Source organism: Gossypium raimondii, chromosome 2, assembly GCF_025698545.1.
Source record: "Gossypium raimondii isolate GPD5lz chromosome 2, ASM2569854v1, whole genome shotgun sequence".
Lineage (NCBI taxonomy): Eukaryota > Viridiplantae > Streptophyta > Magnoliopsida > Malvales > Malvaceae > Gossypium > Gossypium raimondii.
In genome coordinates, this window is record NC_068566.1 from 47,711,022 (window position 1) to 47,736,647 (window position 25,626).

Sequence of the window (25,626 nt, forward strand, 5' to 3'; positions counted from 1 at the left end):
AAAAGACATTAATTATGTCGGTTTTTGCTTAAAGTTCACTTATAAAAATAAAATTTATAAATAAACCCTCGTGGCAAGTCCTTTAAAAATTATAGACCACATCAACATTGGAAGAATTAAAAGAAATAAGTTATTTAGATTTTGTACGATTATAATTAGGTTTCAAATCTTCCATTTCCCCTCTTTGGATATTTCATATTAAAAAAAAAAAACAATTTATCCGAGCTAGATCCCGTGTTGATTTTATCTTTGTACTAAAAGTTAGATTATATTTTCCACATATGTAAAATCGATAGTAAATTAATCATTCATTAAAAATCTATCCTTATCTACTATTAAAACACGTCTCATTTTTGATTATTTTATTAATCGTGTCGGTTTTCAACAGAGAAATGAATAAATTTTTTAATCTAATGTCCAGAGGCTAATTTATGTGTTTTTGAATAACAAAACACATAATCCAACACCTAGTAAAAAGAATTGTCTAATAGTTTTGCTAAAATTATTACACAAGACCTAACATCCCTAATTTTCCACATCTATCAACACAAAAGGAAAATAGAAAAGAGACAAAATTATTTTAATGATAAATTTGTTCAAATTAATGTGTGGGGGCACCATTATCAGCATTAAAAAATATGTCATAATTTAGGCCATGGTACTCCATTATTTGTATCTCATTGTTAATTAATTTGTAAAAATAAATAAATAAATAATTTTTTTTTTGTTCTCAAAGTTGAAACACCAATCCACCTACACCGTAGGTAAAAATATAATAATAATAAAAAAGTTATTTTCCCTAGGAGAGTTGATATGGCAATTGGCAAAAGGCAAAAAAGAATTTTATGATAGTGAAATGCAATAGCTCGTATTCTCTGACTTCTGTCCCCATGGCACTAACTTATCAATGACGTCCAAACCTAAAATCCTGTTCTAATTTTTGTAATAATAAATTATTAATAATATGTATACAAAGAGTGGCTTATCATCCTCATCCATGCCCATACCCCATTTCTTCACCTTAATTTTATAATATTAATATATTTTAAAGAGTAACGTTGTATACAATAGTATAAGATTCATTGTATTCTTTAAGGAAGATACAAGTTCGTCTTTGAAGATGACATTATAGGAAAGAATAATCACGAATCTCGAATATAAATCGTAAAATAAACATGGAGAATCCCAATTAGAAATTAATAGATTTAAGAAGCTTAATACTTGTTTTGGCTTTTATATTATAGTGAAGTTTCTAATTAGATCCTTTTACTATTTTTTTAAAATAATTTTGTAGACTTTGTTTTTATTCTGTCCATCATGTTAACCCGCTGATCGTTTTTGTTAAAAAAATCCCGTGTGACTGTTTAAGCCAATAAAATGCGAACACAAAGACAATAGTAAAAGGGCCAAAATGAAAATTTCATTATAATATACAAGGACCAAAATATGTATTAAGCCTATTGTCCACCGGTGAACATGTGAGATTTTTTTATGGAAATAGTTAAGGGGTTAATATGATTAACGGAGGACCAAAACGAAAATTTTACGATAATAAAAATGTCAAAACATGTATTAAATCTATTTAAAAATATATTTAAGTCTAAATTATTGCCAATGAGACAATGTTTTAATAGTAAGATTGAGGTTTTGGAAAATATGAGATCTTATATTTTGATTTCATCTTGTAAATTATTCGTGGATTCTCAATTTAGATTTATTATGCTTCAAGTTACGTAATGTGTGAGTTATATCGGGATTCGTTCTAATATAAATATGAATATGTTTTAATTATGAATTGATTGTATTTTGTAATATTGATTTGAATTATGTTGTTTGTAATTGTAATGGGATTAAACTTACATAATTAAAAAAACATAATATCAAATTTAGCCTTTAACATTTACATCTTTTGTCAATTTGACCCTTATTCTTATTTTGAGCTAAATTGAACCCCCAACCTTTTCAAAAGAGTTGCATTGTTACTTTTTTAACAGAAATACTGACTAAAATATTAGATTTTTAAAAATTGCAACCCGTACGACAATTCTCATCAACTCCATGTTTTTTTGAATTTTTATGAACCTTTTATAACTTTTCTTTTGCGAATTTTGATTTTTTTTATTTTTTAAATTACTTACTAACGTGTCATATAAAACAAATAGTTGCCATTTTAGCTTTGATTGATGTTTAAGTAATTATTTCGTTAAAAGAACGATTTGACTCATTTTAAAACAAATTGAAAAAAATGTAAATATAGAGAACTAAATTTAATATTATACCTTTAAAAAAACTTCAAATTAACATTTAAAAAAGTCAAAATAAGTGATCTACTTCCCTTCCAACACAAGAGTCAGATTCCACTTATATTCTTTTAAAATTCTAAAAAAACCATCAACTTCAGTACCAAATTTATAGGAATAATACCCATTTCATATTAGGGATTTGAATGATTCATCATAAGTTGGTATTTTGAGGCAGACAGTTACCTGATTTAGTCCATGTATGCTGATCACCATTTTTCTAAATTATCTTTAATTTTCAGCTTTTATGGAAAGGAAAATCTTTCCTTTATTTAACCACAACCAAAAGCCATCCATTATTTTATATGAGATTATATATAGAGAGAGTTTTGGATCTTAAACTTCAATCATGTTTTCTTTTTTGATATGTGTTGTTGATTTTTTTTTTATAGTGGGATTATGTCATTGATATCCATGAACATAAAGGAAATAAACTTTGTTGAACTTGTGGGTAATATTTGATTTCATTTGCATGATGGAAATTAGATCATGATGGTGGGGTATTTATAAACAAAAAACGAATCACTAATATTATAATCTTCCTCGAGATGGATAATGTCTCTTTGCCACTAGCTGGGAACAATGGCCTAACCTATTAGGTCCTTTTTCAAAAATTGTAATGTTGCATGCTCAAGCTAAAAGTCTCTGAATCGTCAATTTATCAGTTCATCATATGTATCTTAAGGTGAGTTTCGATGGACGGTGCATTTATTTGTGGTTAGTATAAAAACAGCGGTGATGGTGAGATTAGATACTATAACGAGAGATAAAAAGTAAGCTAAAAGTACATCATTGCTCATCTAAGTCCACTCTTAATCAATACAATCTTTTCCATTCACAAGACTCGTAAGCAACCTTTATTCTATTTGTTAGGATCTAATATCCTTAGTGTAGTGATACCATCAAATATATTAATAATTTTGCAAAAGATTGGTTCAATAAAATTTCATTATTTACATTGATATATTTTTTGTATAATATCAATGGTTTTTGCATAAAGCAAAATGTAAGAAAAATTAACTGATTATCTAATGTTTAACTAATATTAAGTTGCGTTATATGATTGGATCATAATGCAAGAAAATAATTTATATCAATAGATAATCTAAACGAGTCATATTCTGATCGAAATTGAACAAATTGATTAAAAAACTATTATATTGTTTATCAAGTCCTAAGCAACAACTCCCCTTATCAACAACATATATCTACGCCCCTTTTATTCATGGGAACTCCTTTCGATCAAGGTCTTGTATATAGTAAAAGACTTCAAGGTTCTACTATTTGATGTGATGAAGCTAAGTATTCAAGAAATTAAGCTCCTTTTGAATGGCATTCAGAGACTATATTGGAGAAGTTGTGAGCACATCATGCAACTCAAATTTCCCATGATTCTCACTTGGTTTCGCTAGTGCAAATGGTGGTATTACGTCATTAACATGACTTCCAACAAAGAACTTGACAAAATATTTCAGCTCATGTGAAAGAGTCGTCAAATAGTCTTTAATAGTTGTGACTTTCTTTTGGCTTCCCATTACTTGATAAATTAGAGAAGGAAATGGCAAATCATGCAACTGCGGATTTTGACAATCTTCCTTATTTTTTCTCTTTCTCACTCATAAGAACGATGTTGTGATTGAGGTTATAACAGTCAAAATTCTTATCAAAGTTGGTCATTCAATAGGCAGATAATGTTCACGGTTCAATCTACATGCTTTAAAAATGATTTGCATCAAAATTAATCATACAATATTAATATTTTAAAGATTAATTAAAATATTTTGAAGTTTAAAAAAAATTAAAATTTAGGTTTTAATTTGGAAGGATATGAGGAAGATATTTCGACCACTAAAGTGAGCGCATGCAATATCGTTTATTTGAATACAGCTTGCACCATAAAGCTATAAACATTATCACTGTTATATATACATATATTATATAATATAAGTATGAATATGACTCCTATGTTTGCTTTAAAGTTAACAAATAATATAGCTGACTTGACTTAGCCACTTGGATGGAGGTTTCGTATGCATGATTTCAGGCTTGAAATTAATGTATTATTATTTAGCTCATACCACACTATAAACAAATAGACATGATTGATATCATACCCTAATTTTTAAGGTAGTAAACAAAGTGTAATTACATCGTAATTCCTATATTATGTTTAGTAATATAAATTGTAATTACATAGCTACATAATTCATATTTTAAAAATACTAATTACTATAAAAATTATTAGTTTGATAAAATAATTTTTAAACAAGTAACAAAAATTAAAATCAAATCGCCATATGTATTATGTATTATGAAGTGTTCTAATTACACTTAGGATCTATTAATTACAATGGTTGCTCAAACATGTCAACTTATGTAATTACAAATAATTACACTCAAATTCAATTACTAAACGGTTTTCTAATCTCTAAAAAACCTGTCCTAATAATTTTGTTCGATAGTTATGGTTAAAACAATCACAATTAAAAAAAAATTATTTATTAGTAATAAGTGAAAGCAGCTTAAATCAAAGGTGAAAGGAAAAATGCACTCTAAACTACATTCTCTTAATTATTATAATAACAACATTGTTAACTGAATTAAGACTCAATTTACAAAATTACATCCAGGGCGCAACATTGATATTTGGCATCATAGTCTTGTTACCCAAGGGGTTGTTGATGGCGCCTTGATGTCACGGCGTCCCTTTGCCCCTACCTCCTGTTTTCATGCCACGACCTTGGAATTCATGCCAAGATACCACGTAATAATGCAACGACTTTAGGCCAATTTTTTTTCATTTTCACATTTTGGCCATGTCGCGAACTTATGGTGAATCTAAATCACCTCTTTTAGTCTGCTTAGCATCAATGCTCTCATCTTTGCACCCATCAAATTCAAACATAGAATAAAAACAAAAATTAAAACTAAACACACAAAATGGTTAAATAAAAACAAATCTGAAGTAAAATCCTTGTAATAACAAATTTAATTCTGAACTTGCCTAGTTGGAAGCACTAGTTTTAACGTTGTCGCTCGATGACCTTAATTTTTTCAACAAGGTGGCTCATAAGTAACACCACCAAAATTCTCCTTCGTTGAAGTTAGGCTAATTAACTTCCACGCGTCTCTTATTCTTCAACCAAAACATCAAGCATCTTCGATTTCTTTTTTTGACTGCTTCTTTTTCCTACACTTGGAGCTCAAAAATTTCATTAGTCGAGAAGATTAATCATTATCTAAAGTGCTCACCGTAAAACTTAGTCAATTAGTAATATCCAAAGTATCGTGCTCATCACAAACTAAAATGTTATTAGCTTAAAAACCCCATTCATTAACACTCAACTTCATTCTCAATTTGCATTCTAAGCTCACCTTTCTCGACATCAATTTGAGTTTTAGAAGTTGCTAAAATATTCATCCTAAGCTCAAAGGCATTCATAGTCTAAAACTACAAAGTTCGTAGGCAAAAAATAAATTTATCGACCTTCACTACAACATTGTCAATTGCTCCGATTGGATAGACTTAAGTTTGATAAGTTAACTGAAGAGTAATGAGAGTAGGCTTAAAATTATCCATACCTAGCTTACGACATATAGAAAGCGGAATAAGATTAATTCTAGCCTCTAAATCACATGAAGCTTTTCAACATATGACTCTCCAATTGTAACTCAGACAATAAACATACCCGTGTCCTTAAGATTTGGAGGGATTTTGCACGATATTAATGTACAATCAACATTCTCATCAATTAAGGATAAGCTTGGATGAACGATTAAGTGCGGTGCGTTTAGCTTAAGTTTGGATGAACGATTAAGTGCGGTGCGTTTAGCTTACCTTTTGTCTCACGTTACAATATTGTTATGGTATCTAATCTCACCGCCAACACTGTTTTTATACTAACCGGAAATAAACGCAACGCCCATCAGAGAGCAATCACTCCATAACCATGAATCATTCACTGGCTTAAGTGCATGAGAGAGCAATCAGATTGCCAACTTCGACGTCCTCATAACTCACCTTTTCCCCTTCTTACAGATACACTCATCTTCCAAGCTCCCAATTCAAAAGCGCATTAACAAAGATTATCATTATTTTTTTAAGTTGAAGAAATTAATATCTCAAACCAAAATAAGGGTAATTTTATCTTACCAACATATTATTTTTTTAAACTTTCTATCTACATAGAAAACCAACTTTTCCACCAATTATCAAAGAAACCACTTTCTATTATTCGTGGAAAAATAACTCTCAAACGAATATTACATTCCGTAAAATAAATAATTTTTTTTACATACCAAACATTAATTCCTTAGAAAGTTAGATCTTTCCATCATACCAAACACCTTTTAAATGTTTGATCATGCCAGTAAAATTTTCCATTAAAAAAATCTATCTATTAATAAAAAATTATGTACTTAAAACTTAATTAAACTACTCATTCAAGTAATTTCTCATCATTTAAAAGGAAAAAAATAACTCTAAAATTTATATAATATAAAATATTATGTTTAGTGTGGCAAGTCAATGTTAATGCAAAGCATATACATTAGAGAAAATTAAGAAAAAAACACATTTCTCATAACTTTTCTATCTCTTACTTTTATCTCTTCACTTTATTATAGCCAATCACCTTCCCAATGACCTACACAAAACGATCAAAATATGTGGAGGTGAAGTAGACTATTGAAGAAGACAAAGTGGCTAATTAACATCTTAATTCATTATATTTAATTTAAGTGGGGTTTCATTCATATGATCAATCAAATCGTCTACATTCATCCATATATTACTTTCTTTTGTATATATTAACTTTTCACTTTCACATTCCACTTTTAAGTAATTTATTTTTGGTTCATTCACTTTAAGTAATTGTGGTGATGAAGAAAACCACAATGAAGATAAATTAAAACTTAGGGTTTTAGACCAATCCCTAGAATTTGCCAAAAGCAGGCCTAAAACAAATGGACAAAACATGCGAGAAATCATGTGTCCTACATATATTATAGTGAATTGAGGCGTTGAGTTGGGTGAATTCGATTTTAATTTTTTTTTAAAAATATTAATTTCGGTTAGTTTTAGGTTAGGATTATTTTGGGTTTATATATTTTTTTGAATTCAAATAATTTTGGATGCTGGTCATTTGGATGCCAATCGAAGTTCAATGAGGTCTTTCGGGTTTTTTCATTCAATTTAGCACTTGAGTTGGGTTATTTTGGGTTACTTATTTGAGTCATTTCGAGATTGGATCATTTTAGGTATAAATTATTTTGGATTCATGTCATTTCGAGTTTATACCATTTTGGACTCAAGTCATCCGGGTTCTAGTCGAAGTTCAACTGGTCGTTTCAAGTTTTGTCATTCAATTTGGCACTCTAGTACGTATCATTTGGGTTACTTGTTCAAGTCATTTCGAGTTTGAATCATTTTTGGGTTTATGTCATTTCGAGATCAAAACATTTTGGATTTAGGTAATCTAGGTGCCATTCGGAGTTCAGTGGGGTCATTTCAGTTTTTTCATTTTATTTGGCACTCAAGTTGTGGTCATTTTGGGTTATTTCAAGTCATTTCAAGTTTGGACATTTCGAGTTTAAATCATTTTGAATTCAAGTTGTTGAGTGCCCATCAAAGTTTAGTGGGATCATTTTGGGTGTTTTCATTCAATTTGACACTCAAATTGGGATTCTTTTAAGTTACTTGATTGAGTCATTTCGAATTTAGATATTTTAAGTTTAAATCATTTCTAATTCAAACAATTTTTAGATCGAAGCTAGACATGTTGAAATTAATAACTTTTAATGATAAAGATATGAATTGAATTCGTATTCGAATTAATTATATCAAGTTTTAAAATTCAGAACAATGGGGTGAAACAGCTAATTTCCTTGAAGGTTCATAATAGGTTCGATACTGTGCCCTCCAAGCAAAATAGTACAGTGTAATGGGACAATGAAACAAAATTGACTGTGTGCCAAGTCACCTTTGATTATTTAAGCCTGATCATCCCTGTAATAATTAAAAAAAAAAAAAACAGAAGGCAGTGGTGACCCAAACAACCCTGTCGTTGATGTAAGAACAATGGCATATTATCATAAAACAACATTACGAATAAGTAGCTGACTCGATATCCACCAACTCATATGATATAAGCACTGAGCCAACCTCCATTGACTGATAAATTATCAAAAAAACCTTTATGTTAAATGATGTTATTATTGGAAAGGGAATTAATTGTTGTTGGGAATCTTATATATATATATTCGGGTAAATATGCAGACTTTGTCTAGCGGCAGGAATCTGAGTTTTATTTATTGTAAGAGGTAAAACATGGTTTTAAAAAAAATTAATGTAAGAATTGGAATCTTAAATCAAACAAACAGAAAATAAAAAATATAGAATCTATGTCCTACCTATGAAAATTAATTAGTTTGTGTTCCAAGTTGTTTCCCTTTCAAATAGTTCTTTCAAGAATATTCGAAGAAGTTTAACTTTGAACTTCAGATTTTGAATCAATTTGATTTATTATAAAAGTTAATAATTTAGACATGTTTAATTTAAATTTGAATGGATCGAAATCTTAATTAAAATAATCAAAATTCAGAATAATTTGAAATGAATTTTCATGTTTGGTCTGGTGATTAAGAGATGTTTACCAATAGAACTCATCCGAGTTTGAGCCTTCGGATGGGCAAGAAATAAACCTTTATTTGGTTAGTTTCCTTTGGACATAGTGTGTGCGTTAGTGGTGTGAGTATGACGTCCCTACTATATATATATATATGTGAGTACCAACCTTTTAGTTATGCAATACCCAAAAAAAAAAAAAAAAACTTGAAATGATCTAACCCAAAATGCTCGAACCTTAAACCTAAATGACCTAAACTTAAAATAATCCAAATTAGAAACAATCCAAACTTAAAACAACCAAAAATTCGAATTTTTATCTGAAATTTAACCTGTCCAATTAACATTCTACTTCAAAGGCTCTACTCAAAGTTGATACAGCTTTTGGGCCATATTCAGTACCATGAACTTGGGCTTAAAAGATCATGGTCTTTTCCTCAAATTAAGAAGCATTTTGTGCCAAATATCATGTTTAATCATTCGATTGACTTGGAGGACAAAGGAAGTTTAAAGTGATAAATATACTTATGTTTATCTTTATCCTTTCCTTATATTTTAAGAGTTTTGAAGTTGATGTTCTATAAAGAGATTTATTTGAATATTTTTCAAATAATTTATGAAGATAATTATCAGCATTTAAATTAGTGATAAGTTCTTATCTCTTGGCTACTTATCACGTTGGAGAAGAGCTTATAAATAGGTTGATTGATCGACTTTCTTCTTCAACCGTTTTGGGTGTTTTAGACATTCCTTGTTTAGGGTTCTTTATGGAGAGATATTGTATGTTTTAGACACTCCTTGTTTAGGGTTCTTTATGGAGAGATATTGTATGTAACATGAGGTATCTAGGGAGAGTGGTTTGTACCAATTTGGGTTCAACTTTGGGGTTATGATTATCTTCGCTTAAATCAAGAGTTGTACTGGATGAATTATTAAATAAAACCATTCCTTGAGCAATGCTCCATAGAGTAGAATTGGAGAATCTGAATTGTGTTAACAAATATAGTGTGTTGATTATCTCTTTATTATCTTTTTGATTCATGGTTTTTGACCGATTGTGCAAACTCTCTAGTTTTGCCTGCTTCAATTCTACCAGAAGTTAGAACGAAACTATTATTTTAAATGGCTGTAAACTAAGTTTTTTTCTCCAGTAGTTTGAATATCATTGGTGGAACGAAGTGTAAACCGAAAACGACTTATTATACCTACAAACATAACTCAATATATAGTAAGAGACACTTAAAAAAAATAACAATAAAAATATATTAATTAAAATTGTAAGATATCAAAATTGACTTTACTGTAATATGAAAATATTATCCATTTAAGACATTTATTATTATGAAGAAAATCAATACACGCATTTAAAAATAAATGATGAATTTGACAAATTGATGACTTAGTGACCCAACTAGAGCCTTGTACCATAAGTGGAAATAAGACATCATTGATGTTTGTTTCCAAACAACAAATCATGGTACAATTAAGCATAAAAAATTGTGAAATACATTGAATTGAATTATTCAATCCAATTCAAAGGGGGCTGTAATTGGTGGAATTAAATATGATATGCTACCATTCCTAATAAATACAAGTGGGAGAAGAAAATAATTAACTTCAAATAACACAGTTTTTGAAAAAATATTCACACCTTGTTAGTGATGTTAAAGAAATTGATCAAACAGATCACTATATCGTTAAATAATAACGAAAGATTAACAGTGCTTTTGAATTAAAAAAATTGGATGATTAAAATAGGAATGACCCGTATTTAGAGTGACTAATAGGTAGTTTATCCTAATTTTAGAGTCACTAATGTGAAAAAGTACCATTAGTCGTTCGTTACTATTTAAGAGTAGAGTGTCTAGACCAATCTGATGAATTTCTATTTTGAAGTAACTAAAATAAGATCGACTCATATTTAAAATGACCGATGAATAATTCATTATTATAATGAACTTGAATTTTAAAATTTAGAAAAAAGACTAAATTTTAAAAATAAAATTATAAAAACTAAAATTTAAATTTACAAAGATAACATAATTTATAACATATTTTAACGAAAAGAAAAACTTATATGATAAGCAGGTATTTATAACCATTACCAAACTTAGTACTAAAACCACACAACCCCATTTGTTCAAAGCTGCCATTTGCTTCTGCCTAGAAATCAGTTTCTCGGCAACCAAACATGCCCTTTATGAAATCACTTGTGCTTTCTATACTTGTTTTCTTGCTAAAACACTCGTTTATTGGGTAAGTGTATATGAAACCTTCTTCTTGTTTAATAATGAAGTTGAAACTTGTTGAATAGCACGTAAATCATTTTTGGACTCTCTTCAAATTTATTTTGGTTTAATTTTCGCCCGGTTTAAGTTTGAATATCTTTTTATTATCAATTGTAATTGTATTTATAATTATTAGATTTATAGCATACTCACGATGTGAGTAAAAAAATTATGTAATAAATATATTTATTAAAATTTATATAGAAATTAATTGATGCTTTAGTTATGGTGTTGTAGTCCAAATCTCATTATGATCAAATTTTTATTAATTTTATTTATAAAAAAGATAAAAATATTCTCATAAAAATATAACTTAATCTGTATATGAAAGGATATTTTAAGCGTTGGACTTGAATTAGGTGAACACATATACTCACAAGAGAGGATAATTTAGTAATTTAATATCTGAATAGATGCCTAATTAACCCATGATACCCATATATCCTTATAACTTCAAAAATATTTTCTTCAATGATTTTGTTTTCTTGAGTTGTAATTGTAGGAACGAAATTCGAAGAAACCTAATCCACGTTAAACCACCTCCAGATACTGCACATGCAAGTCGTGGGCATGGCCGTCAATTTGAATGTTTCATCATCATACTCATGAACATCTAGACATGTTAATTTCTTTATTCATATGCTTTTTTTTATAATTATATTTATGGTGTTGTATATTCATATGAATTTGTTTTTTTATATTTAAAATTCGTTATTATCATTTTCAGTAATGTTATTTTCAAAGTTCGAATATGCATTTTCCCTACCCAACTACTTATTGGTATATTCATATGAATTTTAATACATTAATAATTTATGTTATATAAGTTTTGATGATATTTATATCATAGGAAAATCTTAAAAAGAGCTCATTAAAATGAGCTTTCCACCAGTGGCAAATCCAGAAGGTTGGTAGGGGCCTCGATCCCTCCTAAAATGAAAAAAATTTATTTAGGTCTTTTATAGTTTATAAAATTTTAAATTAGTAATGGTAAAATTGCATATTGTCTCTCCAAAAAATGGTAAAAATTTGATTTAATCCTTTAAAATTTATAAAGATATATGCTATTAAAATGGTAAAATTATATGTTTACTATCGTAAAATATACAATTCAATTCCGACCTTAACAAATTTTTTCTAGCTTCACCCCGCTTGTCATGCAATTAGAAGAACATAAACCGTTAGATAAAAAGTAATTGATCTAAACCGTTGAGAAAGAAATACAAATTACAATAAATTAAGTATTTCTTAATATATGAAAAAATTACATAAATGTGATTCTAAGAAATTAAAACCTACGAATAGTATTGATTCTTTATTTAATCTTTTGTTTTTTATTTGCTCGTTTTTAACCTTGCTTTACTCTTTGCAAAAAGAAAATTGTGTTATTGATTAATCCTTTAATTGTCTTTTATCTTTGGTTAATCGGAAAATCCTAAGGAATCGGCAAAAAAAAAGCATTCTTTCGTTCTCTCTCTCTCAATTTTCTTCCTAAATCCTTTGAGCCTCTTGTTCTTTATCCAATTCATGACAATTTTAGCCAATCCAAAATCTATATTTTAGGCTATGGGATTGAAAAATAAAATTAAGCAATTAGGGATGGAGGTCATGTCTTGCTTACTACAAATTTGAAACCTTGACGGGATTTTAGGTATGGCCATTTCCTTCCATTTAAACCCATGCATGTTCCTTTTATCAATATATTTCAATTTGATCTTCTTTTTAGGAGGTTTTTATATTACAGGGACTAAATTAAATTAACTCATCTATTATTCAATGAATCAATTTAATTTTTATACTATTAAAAAGAGTAAAATAAGTTCAAATTGTAACATAGTTAACGTTACTATATAAAAATATCTTGAAAGTTGCTTTTTCGATTGTAGTTCAATTCAAATAAAAGATTTCATTTATAGAGCGATAAAAACTTTTAAAATATTAACTTTTATGAACAGTAATGATAATTTTTTAAATAGCAAATGTTGACTCTATTTTAATTTAGTTTTAGTTAATTCTTTTTAATAGTATAGGGGCTAAATTGATTTTTTTAATAGTAGAGAGACTAATTTAATCAAATACATTCACCATTTGTTTTATTCAAAACAATTTAGTGGTAATGGTGGATGATTCTTCAGCTCAGATTAAACTCTGGGTCTTGTATTGGAGGAGACAAATTGATGCCAATATGGATAGTAAAGTACTGTCTGACGAGGTTCCCATCGAGCAAGCTCGCGAGTCACTTATCGCTATATCGTATACGGTACCAGATACGTCCCCAAATACGGATCATGCATCCCGAAACATAGATGGTGCAATGACTGATGGAACTGAAAAGTGTAGGTCTGAATTGATTTCTATATCCTATGACCATTCTCCTGATGTTCAAGAGGCCCCAATCCTGCTTGGTACCCATGTTGGTCAATGAAGACTCAAATTGTAATGGGACAAATTTTATAACATAACATACCTATTGTTGGTATGTTTTGCAATAGGTTCTTTCCATGTAAAGTGTAAATAAGTAAACACACATTTTTTGTGCAAACCATGTTGTGATTAAAGTGAAAGATATATAATTTTCTTTGTTTGTACTTTCCTATTCACTTGGTTCTTATTGCAAGGTGACAGTAATGTTCCTGAATTTGTTTGATAGGTTGTAAGAGTTGAGATTGATTTGTTCCATTTAAGCAAATATGGAACTAAATTGGAACCCAAAAAAATGTACTTAAAAAATCGGATTAGATTTGGATTGGAAATTAGTTGGTTTGATGATTCAATCGTATAAGTACAATTGGAAAAGAATTAGTTGAAATCGGTAAAAAATCGAGAATCAAAATGAAAAAAATCATATTTTTTATTAAATTTTGATTTATTAACAAAAAATCGGACTTCTTTTTTATTATGGTTTGGGTTCACTTTCATATTTAGTTTAACTAAAAATATAAGTCCAACCTCGAAATGAGATTATCAAAGTTTAAACTGTGGTCTTCGATATCAACATAGAACTTTGTCATTTTAATTGTGATTGTGTTGATCCTATTTTTTTTATTTTTTCAATTATGTTTAAAAATGATTATTTGAACCGTCTCGAGCTTGGTCTTACCTATTGAAGCAAGAGGTTTATATATGTTAGATGATTTAATTTAGATCAATTGAGTTTCCATGATTAGCCCATGGATATTTATATAACCAAAGATAGACACAGGCACTATTGCAAAAAAAAATAGCATGTAACGTTTATTACTTGTTATATCTTAAAAAGTAAAATTGGAATTTCAAAAAAAAAATTGTTTCACCCTTCTCGTTTATTAATTATTTTAGTTTAACTCGATCAATTCACACTTAACCCTAATTTAATCTGATTTAATCATAAAAAGTCAACATTTTAAAACCATACCGATATGTCCAATTGTGAGTTGTAGCTACAAAGCAAACAATCTCCTTCTTGTTTATTTTAGTGTACTATGCATGGATTTGGGTAAAAGTGTAGGTTTATTTTCAATTTACATCAAGCTTCGGGTTGATTTTTTAAACCTAACCCGACCCTAAGCTCAAATTACCCTATTTTATATAGGTCCAAGCTTGGACAAAAAGGTAAGTCCATGTTTTGAGTTGGGCTTGGGCAAAGACAAGGTCTAGAAACCCCATTATTTAGGTCCGGCCTAACTCAACCCATAAACCTCTAGTATCATGTTAGGATGTTAAGATTTGTTGCATCCTAAAAGCAAAATAAATTTTGGGAGATCAACTTAAACCTAACCCCAATTCAACCCAATTTAATCATATAAAATAAAATTTGAAACCCATATGACTCAATCCAATATCAACTGGCCTGCCCAATTGCAAGTTCTAACCACAAAGCAAACAATCATCTTCTTGTTTATTTTAGTGTTACCATCAAATAAGTGAAACAAAGATTTCATTACTAGAAAGAGGGGAAGGAAGATGTTATGATAAATAGACATAAAATTAAGATTGCAATAAACCTTATTTCTTGAACACAAAGTTTGAAAATAAGGGCACAATGGTTTCTTAGTGGGAAGCATCTTCTTCCTCACAGAATTTGGTGTATTCCTTTGAACCCATCAATGATTCTAACTCTGATGGACTGCTTGGCTTCACTTTGATCATCCATCCATCTGCATATGGGCTTGAGTTGATCTTCAACATCAAAAAAAAAAAAAAAAAAAAAAAAAAAAGAAAAGAAAAAGAGTTAAAATTGAGTTTATAAGATAATGAATTATCGTTAACCCACACACTACAAATAGGATTGTCCCTGTTATTCGAACCGACAAAAAAAGTTTTGAAATGAACACCTAGTGATACTAGGTCAAGAGTTGGGGTTCGGAGGAAAGCACATAGCGTAGAAATGAGAGAGTTTTATAATACCAGGCCCGGAGTTTCGGACAGCTTGGAGTTAACCTCCACGACTTCGCCGGAGATTGGGGAATTGATATCACTTGTTGCTTTAACACTTTCCACTGCTCCAAACCCTTTTCCTTGGCTCACTGAACCACCTGGTTCCGGCAACTCCACAAACACTACTTCTCCAAGATGGTCCTTTTAGAGCACAAAAAAATAATCTTATGTTAATGACTTGAAAATTCGGTTTGATTAATTCGAATCTAAATTTAATATATTTTGAATCAATTTAATTCGAGTTTAAAATAACTCAAATAAAAATAACTTAAAAATCTTTCCAAAACAAAAATGGACTAAATCCGAAATAAAACAAACTAGAAACTTACTCAAAGATTCTAATAATAATTCCGACCTTAGCTGACCCAAAATTTACTATATCCAACTTAATTTGATTTAAAACCAAAGATGAAGATAATGTGAATAAAAATATTTTAATCCTTTAAAATGAAATTTTTTATTTAATTTCTTAAAATAATAAAATTATAAGTCAGTATATGATAAAATGACGTATTAATTTCTAAAAGGTTACCTAAACTCAAAATAAGTTGAACTAAAAATTTACTATATCCAAATTAACTTGATTTAAAATAAACTCGACCGTATGCCGCATTAAATGTGGCACACAGGGAATTATATAAAAGAGATATCGTTTCGGATAAGGAGAAAAGGATATGATATCCAAATATACCTGAGCATGGTCAGTGATGCCAATGGTAGCCACAGGACCTTCATGCTTCACCCATTCATGTGAATTAGCATACTTCAGCCCATCCAAAACTGCAAAATTCAACAAATTTTATCCACATCACAATCCTTATATTAAAGCAGTAAACAAAAAGAGGGGTATAAGTAAGTACCAGTGGAAAAGCATCTAGAGAGTGAGAAAGCAAGGGAAACATTAGGTTTGGAGGAACAAGAGATTTTGAGTGCATTGGCAGTGGAAGAAGCCCACATTCTGAGTGCCATTGTTATTGGCTATTTTGTCTTTTGATTTCTTTGTTTATGGGCTGCAAATCTGTAAGGGGGGCAATGAAATAAAGAGTGTGATAGTGCTTTTGTTTATGGTTTCTGGTTACACTGCAGGTTTTATCTTGAATGAATGGTGGGCAACGAAAGCCTCATCCCAAGGCCGTTTCTTACGAAAAGATATAATATCATATATTATACACACACATATGTATGGATTACTTTTTGTTATACTTGCGGTTTATTTTTAATTACATAAACGGATTTAAAAAATAATTAAGTATACCATTTGTTAATTCTGCTTGTGAAGTTAAAATAAATTACGGTTAATGATAATATTTTTATAGATATTAATTTAAAGGGTTAAATCATTTTGGGTCTGAATTTTGTCTTTGTTCTCATATTAAGCTTGAACTTTTTTTTATCAAGTTAGTTTTTTATATTTCTTTAAAATCTTAAAGTTCAAGCTACTATGTAGGAGCAACTGCTAAGTTTAGGGACTGATTTGAATAAAAAATTAAAACTAATTTAAGAACAATTATATTAGTTCGGACTCAATATGAGAACCATTATTAAATTTAGAGATTAATTTAGACAAAGAAAATTCAAGTCCAATATAAAAGTTATTGCTAAATTTAGAACTTAAATAATGATTTTCTTAATTAAAAACAATAATAGTTTTAAAACTTAAGCTGTGAACTGCACATAATTCAATAAGGTTTTTTAAAAAAATCAAAGAAATTCAGAAAACATAAATTAGAGATTTTCATGGGTCGGTTGATTCAAATTAATTTGGGTCGGACTTAAACAAAGAGTATATATTTATAAGCTAACCTATATGTAAATAAAATGAATTTTAAATATTTTATATTTAAATTTAATTATAAAATACATTTATTAGTTTTTTAACAATAATATAAGTATTTTGATTTAGAATTTAGAATTTTTTAAAATTGAGTATCAATTTAATTCGACTCGAATCATAGATATCTCTATATGTAATTGTGTTCCATTCATTAATAAAAATTCTTTGGATTATATATATGACGATTTAATTAAATTAATTAATTCAAATCTAAAATATTTAAACTCAAATTATCCTTCGAATTGATGAATACCCAACTTAGTTTTGATTTTTAATGAAAATATAATCTTATAGATGCTTATACTTAGAATTATTTTGCAGCAACCAAGTTAGCTTTGAGTTTGGTTAATGAATTTGAGTTTTAAAATTTCAAGTTATTTGGGTTTTCGAGTTTTATCATTTTATATTTGAAGTTAATTTTAAGTTTGAATTATTTTAAGTTCGGGTAATGTTTAGATATAAATTGTATTAGATTTAAGTGATTTAAGTTTTAGACTTGAATTTTTCAAGTAGAGTCGGATAACTTTTATTCTATTCACATTATGTTCATGATATTCAAGCATGAGTTGTCTTTTATATTTTAAATATGTTTGAATTAAAAATCTTAAAATTTGATTTAAAAGATTATAATTTTTTCGTTTTAATTTTTAGATTTAATTATTTTTATAATTTTGGAATTATAAATTTTATTTATGATTTTTAAATTTTGTTACGTGTTTTTAGATTCTATATGTTGTAAAGTACAAGGTTTATGATCAATTTGTTTGATAACAAGAGTAAGGGCCAAAATGAATAAATATAATAACGGTTGAAGAATAAATTTATTATTATGCTTTACACATAAAACATAAAAATAAATATCTAATAATACAATTTTAAGGGAGGGATTATTTTTCTCTTTCATCAAACATACAAGGATCAATTTGTCCATTTTTTAGTAAATGGACCAAAGTGAAATCCAAGATATAGTACAGGGACTACTGTAGTACTTTTACCATGTAATTCTCCTTTTGGGTTCGAAAACCCGTGCATATGATACGGGTCGGGTGGGTCAAATTCAGTGTTCAGATCAGGTATTTGGGAAGTTTTCAAGTTTCAGGCTTTCACTCTTTATCGCAGAGGCGATCAAAGCTGAGAACTTTAAGAAAAAAAGCATTAGCAAAAAAGGTCAAAGCTTTGAGCCTCAGAGAGAAAAAAAAATTGGGTCTTTGACTCTTTTTTAAATTTATTCATACCCATCACAGATCAGCTAATGATATGGAGATGGAAGAGATTGTAGAAGAAGAAACCAGTGGAAAACATGAAAATATGGTGGAAATTACTGTTAAAACCATTGGTCCTGCTCGTCCTTCTAGCCTTCATGTCCCTTCTTCCATCAAAGTATGTTTCATTCTATTAATTTTTTCCTTTTGTGTTTTTTTTCCATGTTTAAATCTTTTGCATGTTGTTTTGATTGTGTTTTTATGTATATTCAAAGCATGTACTTTTGTTTGTGAACAAAATTGTAAGTGTCAATGTAGAGAATCATGGCTAAGATAAGAATTTGAGTGATTTCTATGGTTGATTGAACTATTGTAGCCTTTGATCTTTGTTTATAGTTTTTGCGATTTGTTTATATGATTGTAATCTTACAATGTGTAGTTATAGAATGAATAGGAACTTTACATGTATGTCTATGTATTTTGAGTTCTTGTGGATGCAGCTCGGAAATTAAGGTACTAGTCTAATTTCATTTTTCCCCTTTACCGAAGGAAATGGGCAAATTAGTCCGCCTAAGTTAGATCAATGAACAAACTGGTTCTTCTGTTAAAAATTTTATCCATTTGCATTGTTAAAAATTGGTCCATGTATATTGGCATAAGGTATATGTGGCACATCAGGTGTAACTATCCAGTTATTCCGTCAACTATGTATGCATGAAAGTTTTAACAAAAATGACCAATTTGCTTTTTAATCTAACGTACAGGGGGTTAATTTGCTCATTTTTTTAGCAAAGGGAGCAAAATGTAATTTGACTTCTAATACAGGGACTCCATGGTACTTTTACCGGCCCTACACAGTATTTGATTGTAATTTTAATTTTCCATCATAGATTGTGAAGTGATTCCTTTGCTTCACGTTTATAAAGAACTGTTATCCTTTATATCTGTTTTACGATAGTTGCCTCTCCAAATAATGTCATCTCTAGTGTTCGAACTTGACTTTTCTCTCTATAAAATAAACTTCATAAAAAAATTTAGTACCATTATGCGTATATGATGTGGTTATATTTCTATCAAGTAGGTTCTTGATTTGAGAAAATTGATAGCTCGAAAGAATCATTTACCGGTTGAGAATTTGAAGCTTATCTTACAAGGAAAGGTATTACATGATCGTGCAGATGAAGATGACATTTACGTGCGATTCAATGATGGTGGTATAAATTTCTTCATTTCATTTCTATTGCAACTATTTATCTTTGTTATTAATGTCCACGGCTCTATATATTTCTGTCTAATGGTCTGATTTAGTGTTTAGCTATTGATATATAGAGCATTATGTACCAATTTTCTAGATTCCCTCATCGTTGCTGTCAAACCAAAAGCACCAGTTGGACTCGATATTGATGACGATGATGAAGATTTGGTATGACTGAATTAGCATAATCTTTAACCTGATCTTGGATACCACTTCGATAAACCGATAATTTTGTTTTTCCTCAATTCTTGAACAGAAATTTCAGCTCCCACAATCAACAAGCCAGTGGAAGAAGAAGCTTTACTCTTTTTTACGTAACAGAATGAAGCTTCCCGGTAAGCATCAACTTAAATCGAGCTGTTGTTCTTTTTTCCAAATAACAAGTTCACTTGTTGACCGTGTCTTATATGTCGTTTTATAGATATCGTTTTGATGGCAATATTTTCTCTTGGTCTTAAGGCGTGGGCTCTTATTATATTATGGTTTACACTAGCACCTATTGCTCATAAATTGGATCTTGGACCATTATATGTAAGTTGGCTTTTGGTTCTTCAGTACTATTGTTTATGCATGTTGGAAGTATACTCTTTTTCGTGTCGGGAAGTGGGGCTGGTACTGAAATAGAGCTTTTCGTTGTTATCTTTTAATTTTTTTGTATTAGAAGATTATATTATTTTCAGTCCGTACTTTATATGAAACGAGTAGCAATGTGATATCGGAGATGAGGGCTAAGATTGTTGGAAGTCATAGGCAATTTAGGTAAAAGTATCATGGAAGTTGTTGTACTGGCAATCAGATTGTATTTTGCCCCCTTCTTCTCAAAAAATGGGCAAATTAGTTCCTGTACGTTATATCAAATAACAAATAGGTCCTACTATTAGAAAATGATCCCTGTATGTCAGCATGAGGTACATGTAGCATGCTACGTGTAACTATTTGGTTATTCCGTCAACTGTGTCAGTTTTTAACCATAGAAATAGATGAAATTTTTAATGAAAATGATCAATTCGTCCTTTGATCTAACCTGCATTGTCTATTTTTTGAAAAAATGAGGTAAAATGCAATCCAACCCGACTTCCATGCTACTTTTATCAAGCAATTTATCGCACATTCACATGTAAAATATGCTTTTGTTTACCCCTTGTTTGGTCAGATACTCGGTACCGGCTTTTGTTTAATTTTCCTAAATCTTGGACGGCGACAACCTGGTGATGTCAGGTAATCGTCTCGATTCTATCAATTAAGGTATGTAAAAGTATATAATGATTTTTTGTATGGCAACTAATGGTTTCCCTTCCAATTATATTTGCAGTGCATATTCCATCTTCAATGAAGATTTTAGGGAGCTTCCTGGTACCCTCAATGCAGATGCAATAGATAGGGACATAAGGACAGGTCAATTTTGAGTATGTAACGATTATCAAAACGATTACGTCGTAAATATGTCTTGTACTCCTTCGACATCACGAAATTGTAAAAATTTCAGCATTGATCTTTAAAGAGTGTTTGGTACGATGAAAAAAAAATTATTATCAATTAGATCTGAACTTTGAAATCTGAAAAATAGAGATTAGTACGAGACTAAACTCTAAATTTGTAAAGAATACAAGAATATATGATAGGTAAAAACAAGAAGTTAAAAAAAAAATCCGAATTTTTTCGATTTGGGCCAAAATCAAAATAATTAGGCTAAAGTAAATAAATAAATACAAGATCCAAAACACAATTGATCCAAATCTGTTCAATTCGATTTGATTCTACCATCCTTATTACATGGTAATTATTCCAACTCAAAATATTTACACATTTTGTAAAATATATCATCTTAGTTAAAACACACACATACACACATTAAATTATAAACCAAATCAAGCATTTTCGTTAGCCTAGCCATCAAATTGACATTAAATATTAAATTAAATCTAAACTAGAGCACGTGAATTAAATTGTAAATACATGTATACTTGCTATTTTGACAATTTGAATTTAATTTGTTGGTTAAAAATTAGTCCTTTACCCAATTTCTTTTAACACGTGAGATTAAAATTGTTCATGTAATAAGTATGTATGTATGTATATACAATTTGATCCACATGTTTTAATATGCTCAAACTAGCATTTAACACCTAAATTAATTACTAGGACTATAGAAGAACTTAATTGGTATAATCCTCGATATTTTAGTTAGAATATTCAAAACATTCAATTTTATTTATTTATTTAATTTAGAAAACATATTTTATAACGGTGAATTGGTGAGAGGTTATGTTTTAATATTTTAACGAAAATATTAATTTTTTAACAATGTTGATACGACAACTCGTGTGACAGTCCACGTGTACTTCATGCTGACATGATACTATTTATCTTATATATCACGTCAACAAACAATTTAATAATTATAAAATATTAAAAATTTAAAAAAATATAAAAAGTATATAAAACTAGAATGAAGTACACGTGAGTTGCTATACGGGATGCCATATTTAAATTTTTAACGTTTAAAAAAATCACATTAATTTGACTCTTTTCTTAAAGGTTGATGGCAAAATTTATTTATTTTTTAAAAAGTTGAGAGTCAAATTTAGCTCAAAAAAAGAACAAGGGCCAAATTGATAATGGATGTAAACGTTTAGGAACTAAATTTATCATTATGACTTTATATAATGTCTAAACTACACAAAAATTTTTAATTTTTTGAACAATCTCATTATAGGTTTTGATCATATCTGGTTCTTTTTGACACAATACAGGAGGATAATGCGTTTTAATACACTCAAACCCACGTCCTCCTGTATTAATAACAATACTTATACCAATCAAACTAAAATTTAATTGATAATTTTAAATTTTAAATAAACAGATTTTATATACATGAATACATTTAAACTTATATTTTTAAAATTATTGTAACATCAATAATATAATTGAATTAAAATCCAAACCACAATTTTAGAACTATAAATCAGATATGAAAAGATGTTCTTTGTTATGTCTTTTCATCAAGACCACATATCAAAATATTGATCATTGACTTGATAGCTTTTTATTTGGTTGGTACAATTATTAATCATTCCACATCAACCAGCTATTACATCATGTTTTGCATGTCATCTTATATAAGTAAAATGATATTGAATCATAATTTCAATATCCAAGGTTAAACTAATTTTTTAATAGAAAAGCATGAGAATTTAGAGTTTTAACATTTTGAGTAAATTATGTCTAATTCACAAAGCTATCAATAAATTTATGTTTTGATTATTTAATTTTGAAAAGTTACAAAATGATTATTGAATTATTCAAAAGTTTTCATTTAAGTTACTGAACTATTTGAAAGTTTTTATTTAAGTCACTAGGTTGTTAGTTTTTTTTCAAGTCCGGCTAGGTAGCTTTAAGCGATGATTCGACGATCGGTATAGTGGATCAGTACCCATCAATTGGTATAATAACATGCCTCAGACCCAAGTCGATCTGATAGTCAGTGTCGAAGATTAGGGAAGAAAATTGTTTAGATTTTGGTTCGCAGATTTATGATGTTTAAAGCTATTTCATGAAAAACAATTGAATTGTAGGAGAAAAGGGAAGGAGAGTTTTTAATTGATGCAAGCAGTCTAAACACAGAAAGTCATAGAGTAATGATTTTAACAGTCCAGTGACTTAAATAAAAATTTTCAAATAACTCAATGACTATTTTTATAACGTTTTAAAGTTAAATTATTAAAATATAAACTTACTAATAATTTAATAATTTTGAGCATAATTTAGGTTGTTGACATATAGAACGTGCATGCATATTTTGACCAAAATCTTGTAAACAATTTTCGATAACTACAAAAGATCCCAACTAATTCAATTTGTCATATACATATACAAATACAATCGATATGTCAAAATAGCGAGCAATCACCATGGTGTTATTGGGAGACATGATGATTAGTGATAATGTCTGAATTGAACACAAGATATTTGGAAATCTTGTTTTCATTCATCAAAGTCATACAAACTCTCTTTCAATGTTTTCTGCTTTGTGTTTGGCTCAAAGATAAAAACAAAGGCATTGTGTCACAACAACACATTAGAAATGTTGATTTTGGGAAGAGCCGAAAGCAAAAGACAAAAAGGCTAAAAAAGTGCGTCTCTTCTCACATTAGCTTTCCAATTTCCTATATATATAATTAAATTTATATTTGATACGACGTGATTTTGAGTTGATTGAAATCTTGTGAATTTTAAAATTTTAAATTTAAGTTGTACCATGTATAAATGTGTAAACTCTCTATCTAATTCAGAAAATTGTTTTAAGGAGATCGAGACTAATCATAAATAATTAGGGGTTAAAGTGCAATTAGACATCAATACATGGTTTTTTTTTTCTGCCTTTTTTCGTTAGGTCAATTCAGCTTTAGAATTCATTTACGCCCACAAATTTTGTGTTCATGGTTTTGAAATCATTACTACTAGCCTAGGATATGTTTTTTCCTTTGTCTTCTCTTGGTTTTAGAGTGGGTTTGGATGGGCGATTGGGTGCGGTGCGTTTAGCTTACTTTTTGTCTTACGCTACAGTATCGCTACAGTATCTAATCTCACCACCGCAGGTAAACACACTGCCCATCCAAACTCACCCTTAGTGTATTGCAAAATTGAATATATAAAATTTTAATTAAAGCTTCATAAATCACCAATATTATTACTTACATGACATTATTGAATATATAAATAATTATATTACTTGAAGATTAATTAAATTTTTTAAAATATACATAATTAAATTAAAATTAAAACTTATATTTATAAATCATCAATAAATTAGTCTCGTTAATATAAAATATAGTTAACTACTAGGTTTCACAGTATCATTGAGGTTTATTGTCTATACACATCTGCTGAATACTATGCCAAAATAAAACCTCGAGAATTAACGAGGCATTTGATCCAAGGAATGATTACTTTTTGTAATATTTGAATGTAAGATTAGTTAGCATATTGCTGGGTATGTTACATTACCCTGTTTGGTTCATTTAACTGAAATATAAAATTGTTTTATTTGATTACAACACATAAGATTACTTAAAATGACATTTTACTAAATTACCCTCATCAAATTTGCTTCTTTTTTTAATGATTGATTATTACAAAAAGGTTGACGACATGTAGGATTACCTAAAACAAACATTTTACGGCCACTTACCAAGAAGATGTGAGCTTCCAAGCTTCGTAAAATTTGAGTCTATGCTCTTAAATGGCATTAATAGGCAAGTATGCTGCCACTTGATCAAGTGCTATGTTGAACTCGCCGCCTTAAGTATTCATAATTTTCACAAAATCGAAAAACAAAATCCTAACAGAGAATAATACCAGCCCATTCAAAAACAAAATTGTAACAAAAAATATATATATCAACCCATTAAAACGTCTATCAACTTTAAATAAATAACCATTTGAAAATTTTCTTAAAAAGAAAATGCGTTGTCTCAATAAATGTAAAGTCGAGCACGGAGGAAATCAAGGCTAAGTTGATGCATGTCCCCCACTTCTTTCCATATTCGTTTTCATCTTTCTAAGAAATAATAATTTGATGATGTAATTGTATATCAATTAAAGATTATAATCTTGAAATTTTATAGCGTTTACCAATCATTGTACTACACATAATAACCACCATTGTGTTATATAATGTTTATCGCATTACAAGATTAGGATAAT

At 29.0% G+C, this 25,626-nt stretch overlaps 2 protein-coding genes across 2 annotated transcripts; one reads left to right on the plus strand and one right to left on the minus strand.

Annotated features, from left to right (window-relative positions):
- Positions 1–15,112: 15,112 nt before the first annotated feature.
- On the minus strand, positions 15,113–16,758 carry LOC105789337 (glycine cleavage system H protein, mitochondrial). The gene is made up of 4 exons (XM_012616678.2): positions 16,490–16,758; positions 16,321–16,409; positions 15,600–15,770; positions 15,113–15,371 (listed from the first exon to the last, which is right to left on the minus strand). Exons 1-4 carry the CDS (start codon positions 16,596–16,598, stop codon positions 15,243–15,245), a joined length of 498 nt encoding a protein of 165 aa, XP_012472132.1. The 5' UTR covers positions 16,599–16,758; the 3' UTR covers positions 15,113–15,242.
- A 1,786-nt stretch (positions 16,759–18,544) lies between these two features.
- Positions 18,545–21,484, plus strand: LOC105789336 (uncharacterized). The gene is made up of 7 exons (XM_012616677.2): positions 18,545–18,843; positions 19,747–19,879; positions 20,018–20,088; positions 20,177–20,255; positions 20,342–20,451; positions 21,074–21,138; positions 21,233–21,484. The coding sequence occupies exons 1-7, from the start codon at positions 18,721–18,723 to the stop codon at positions 21,324–21,326; spliced, it is 675 nt and encodes a 224-aa protein (XP_012472131.1). The 5' UTR covers positions 18,545–18,720; the 3' UTR covers positions 21,327–21,484.
- The last annotated feature ends 4,142 nt before the right edge of the window (positions 21,485–25,626 follow it).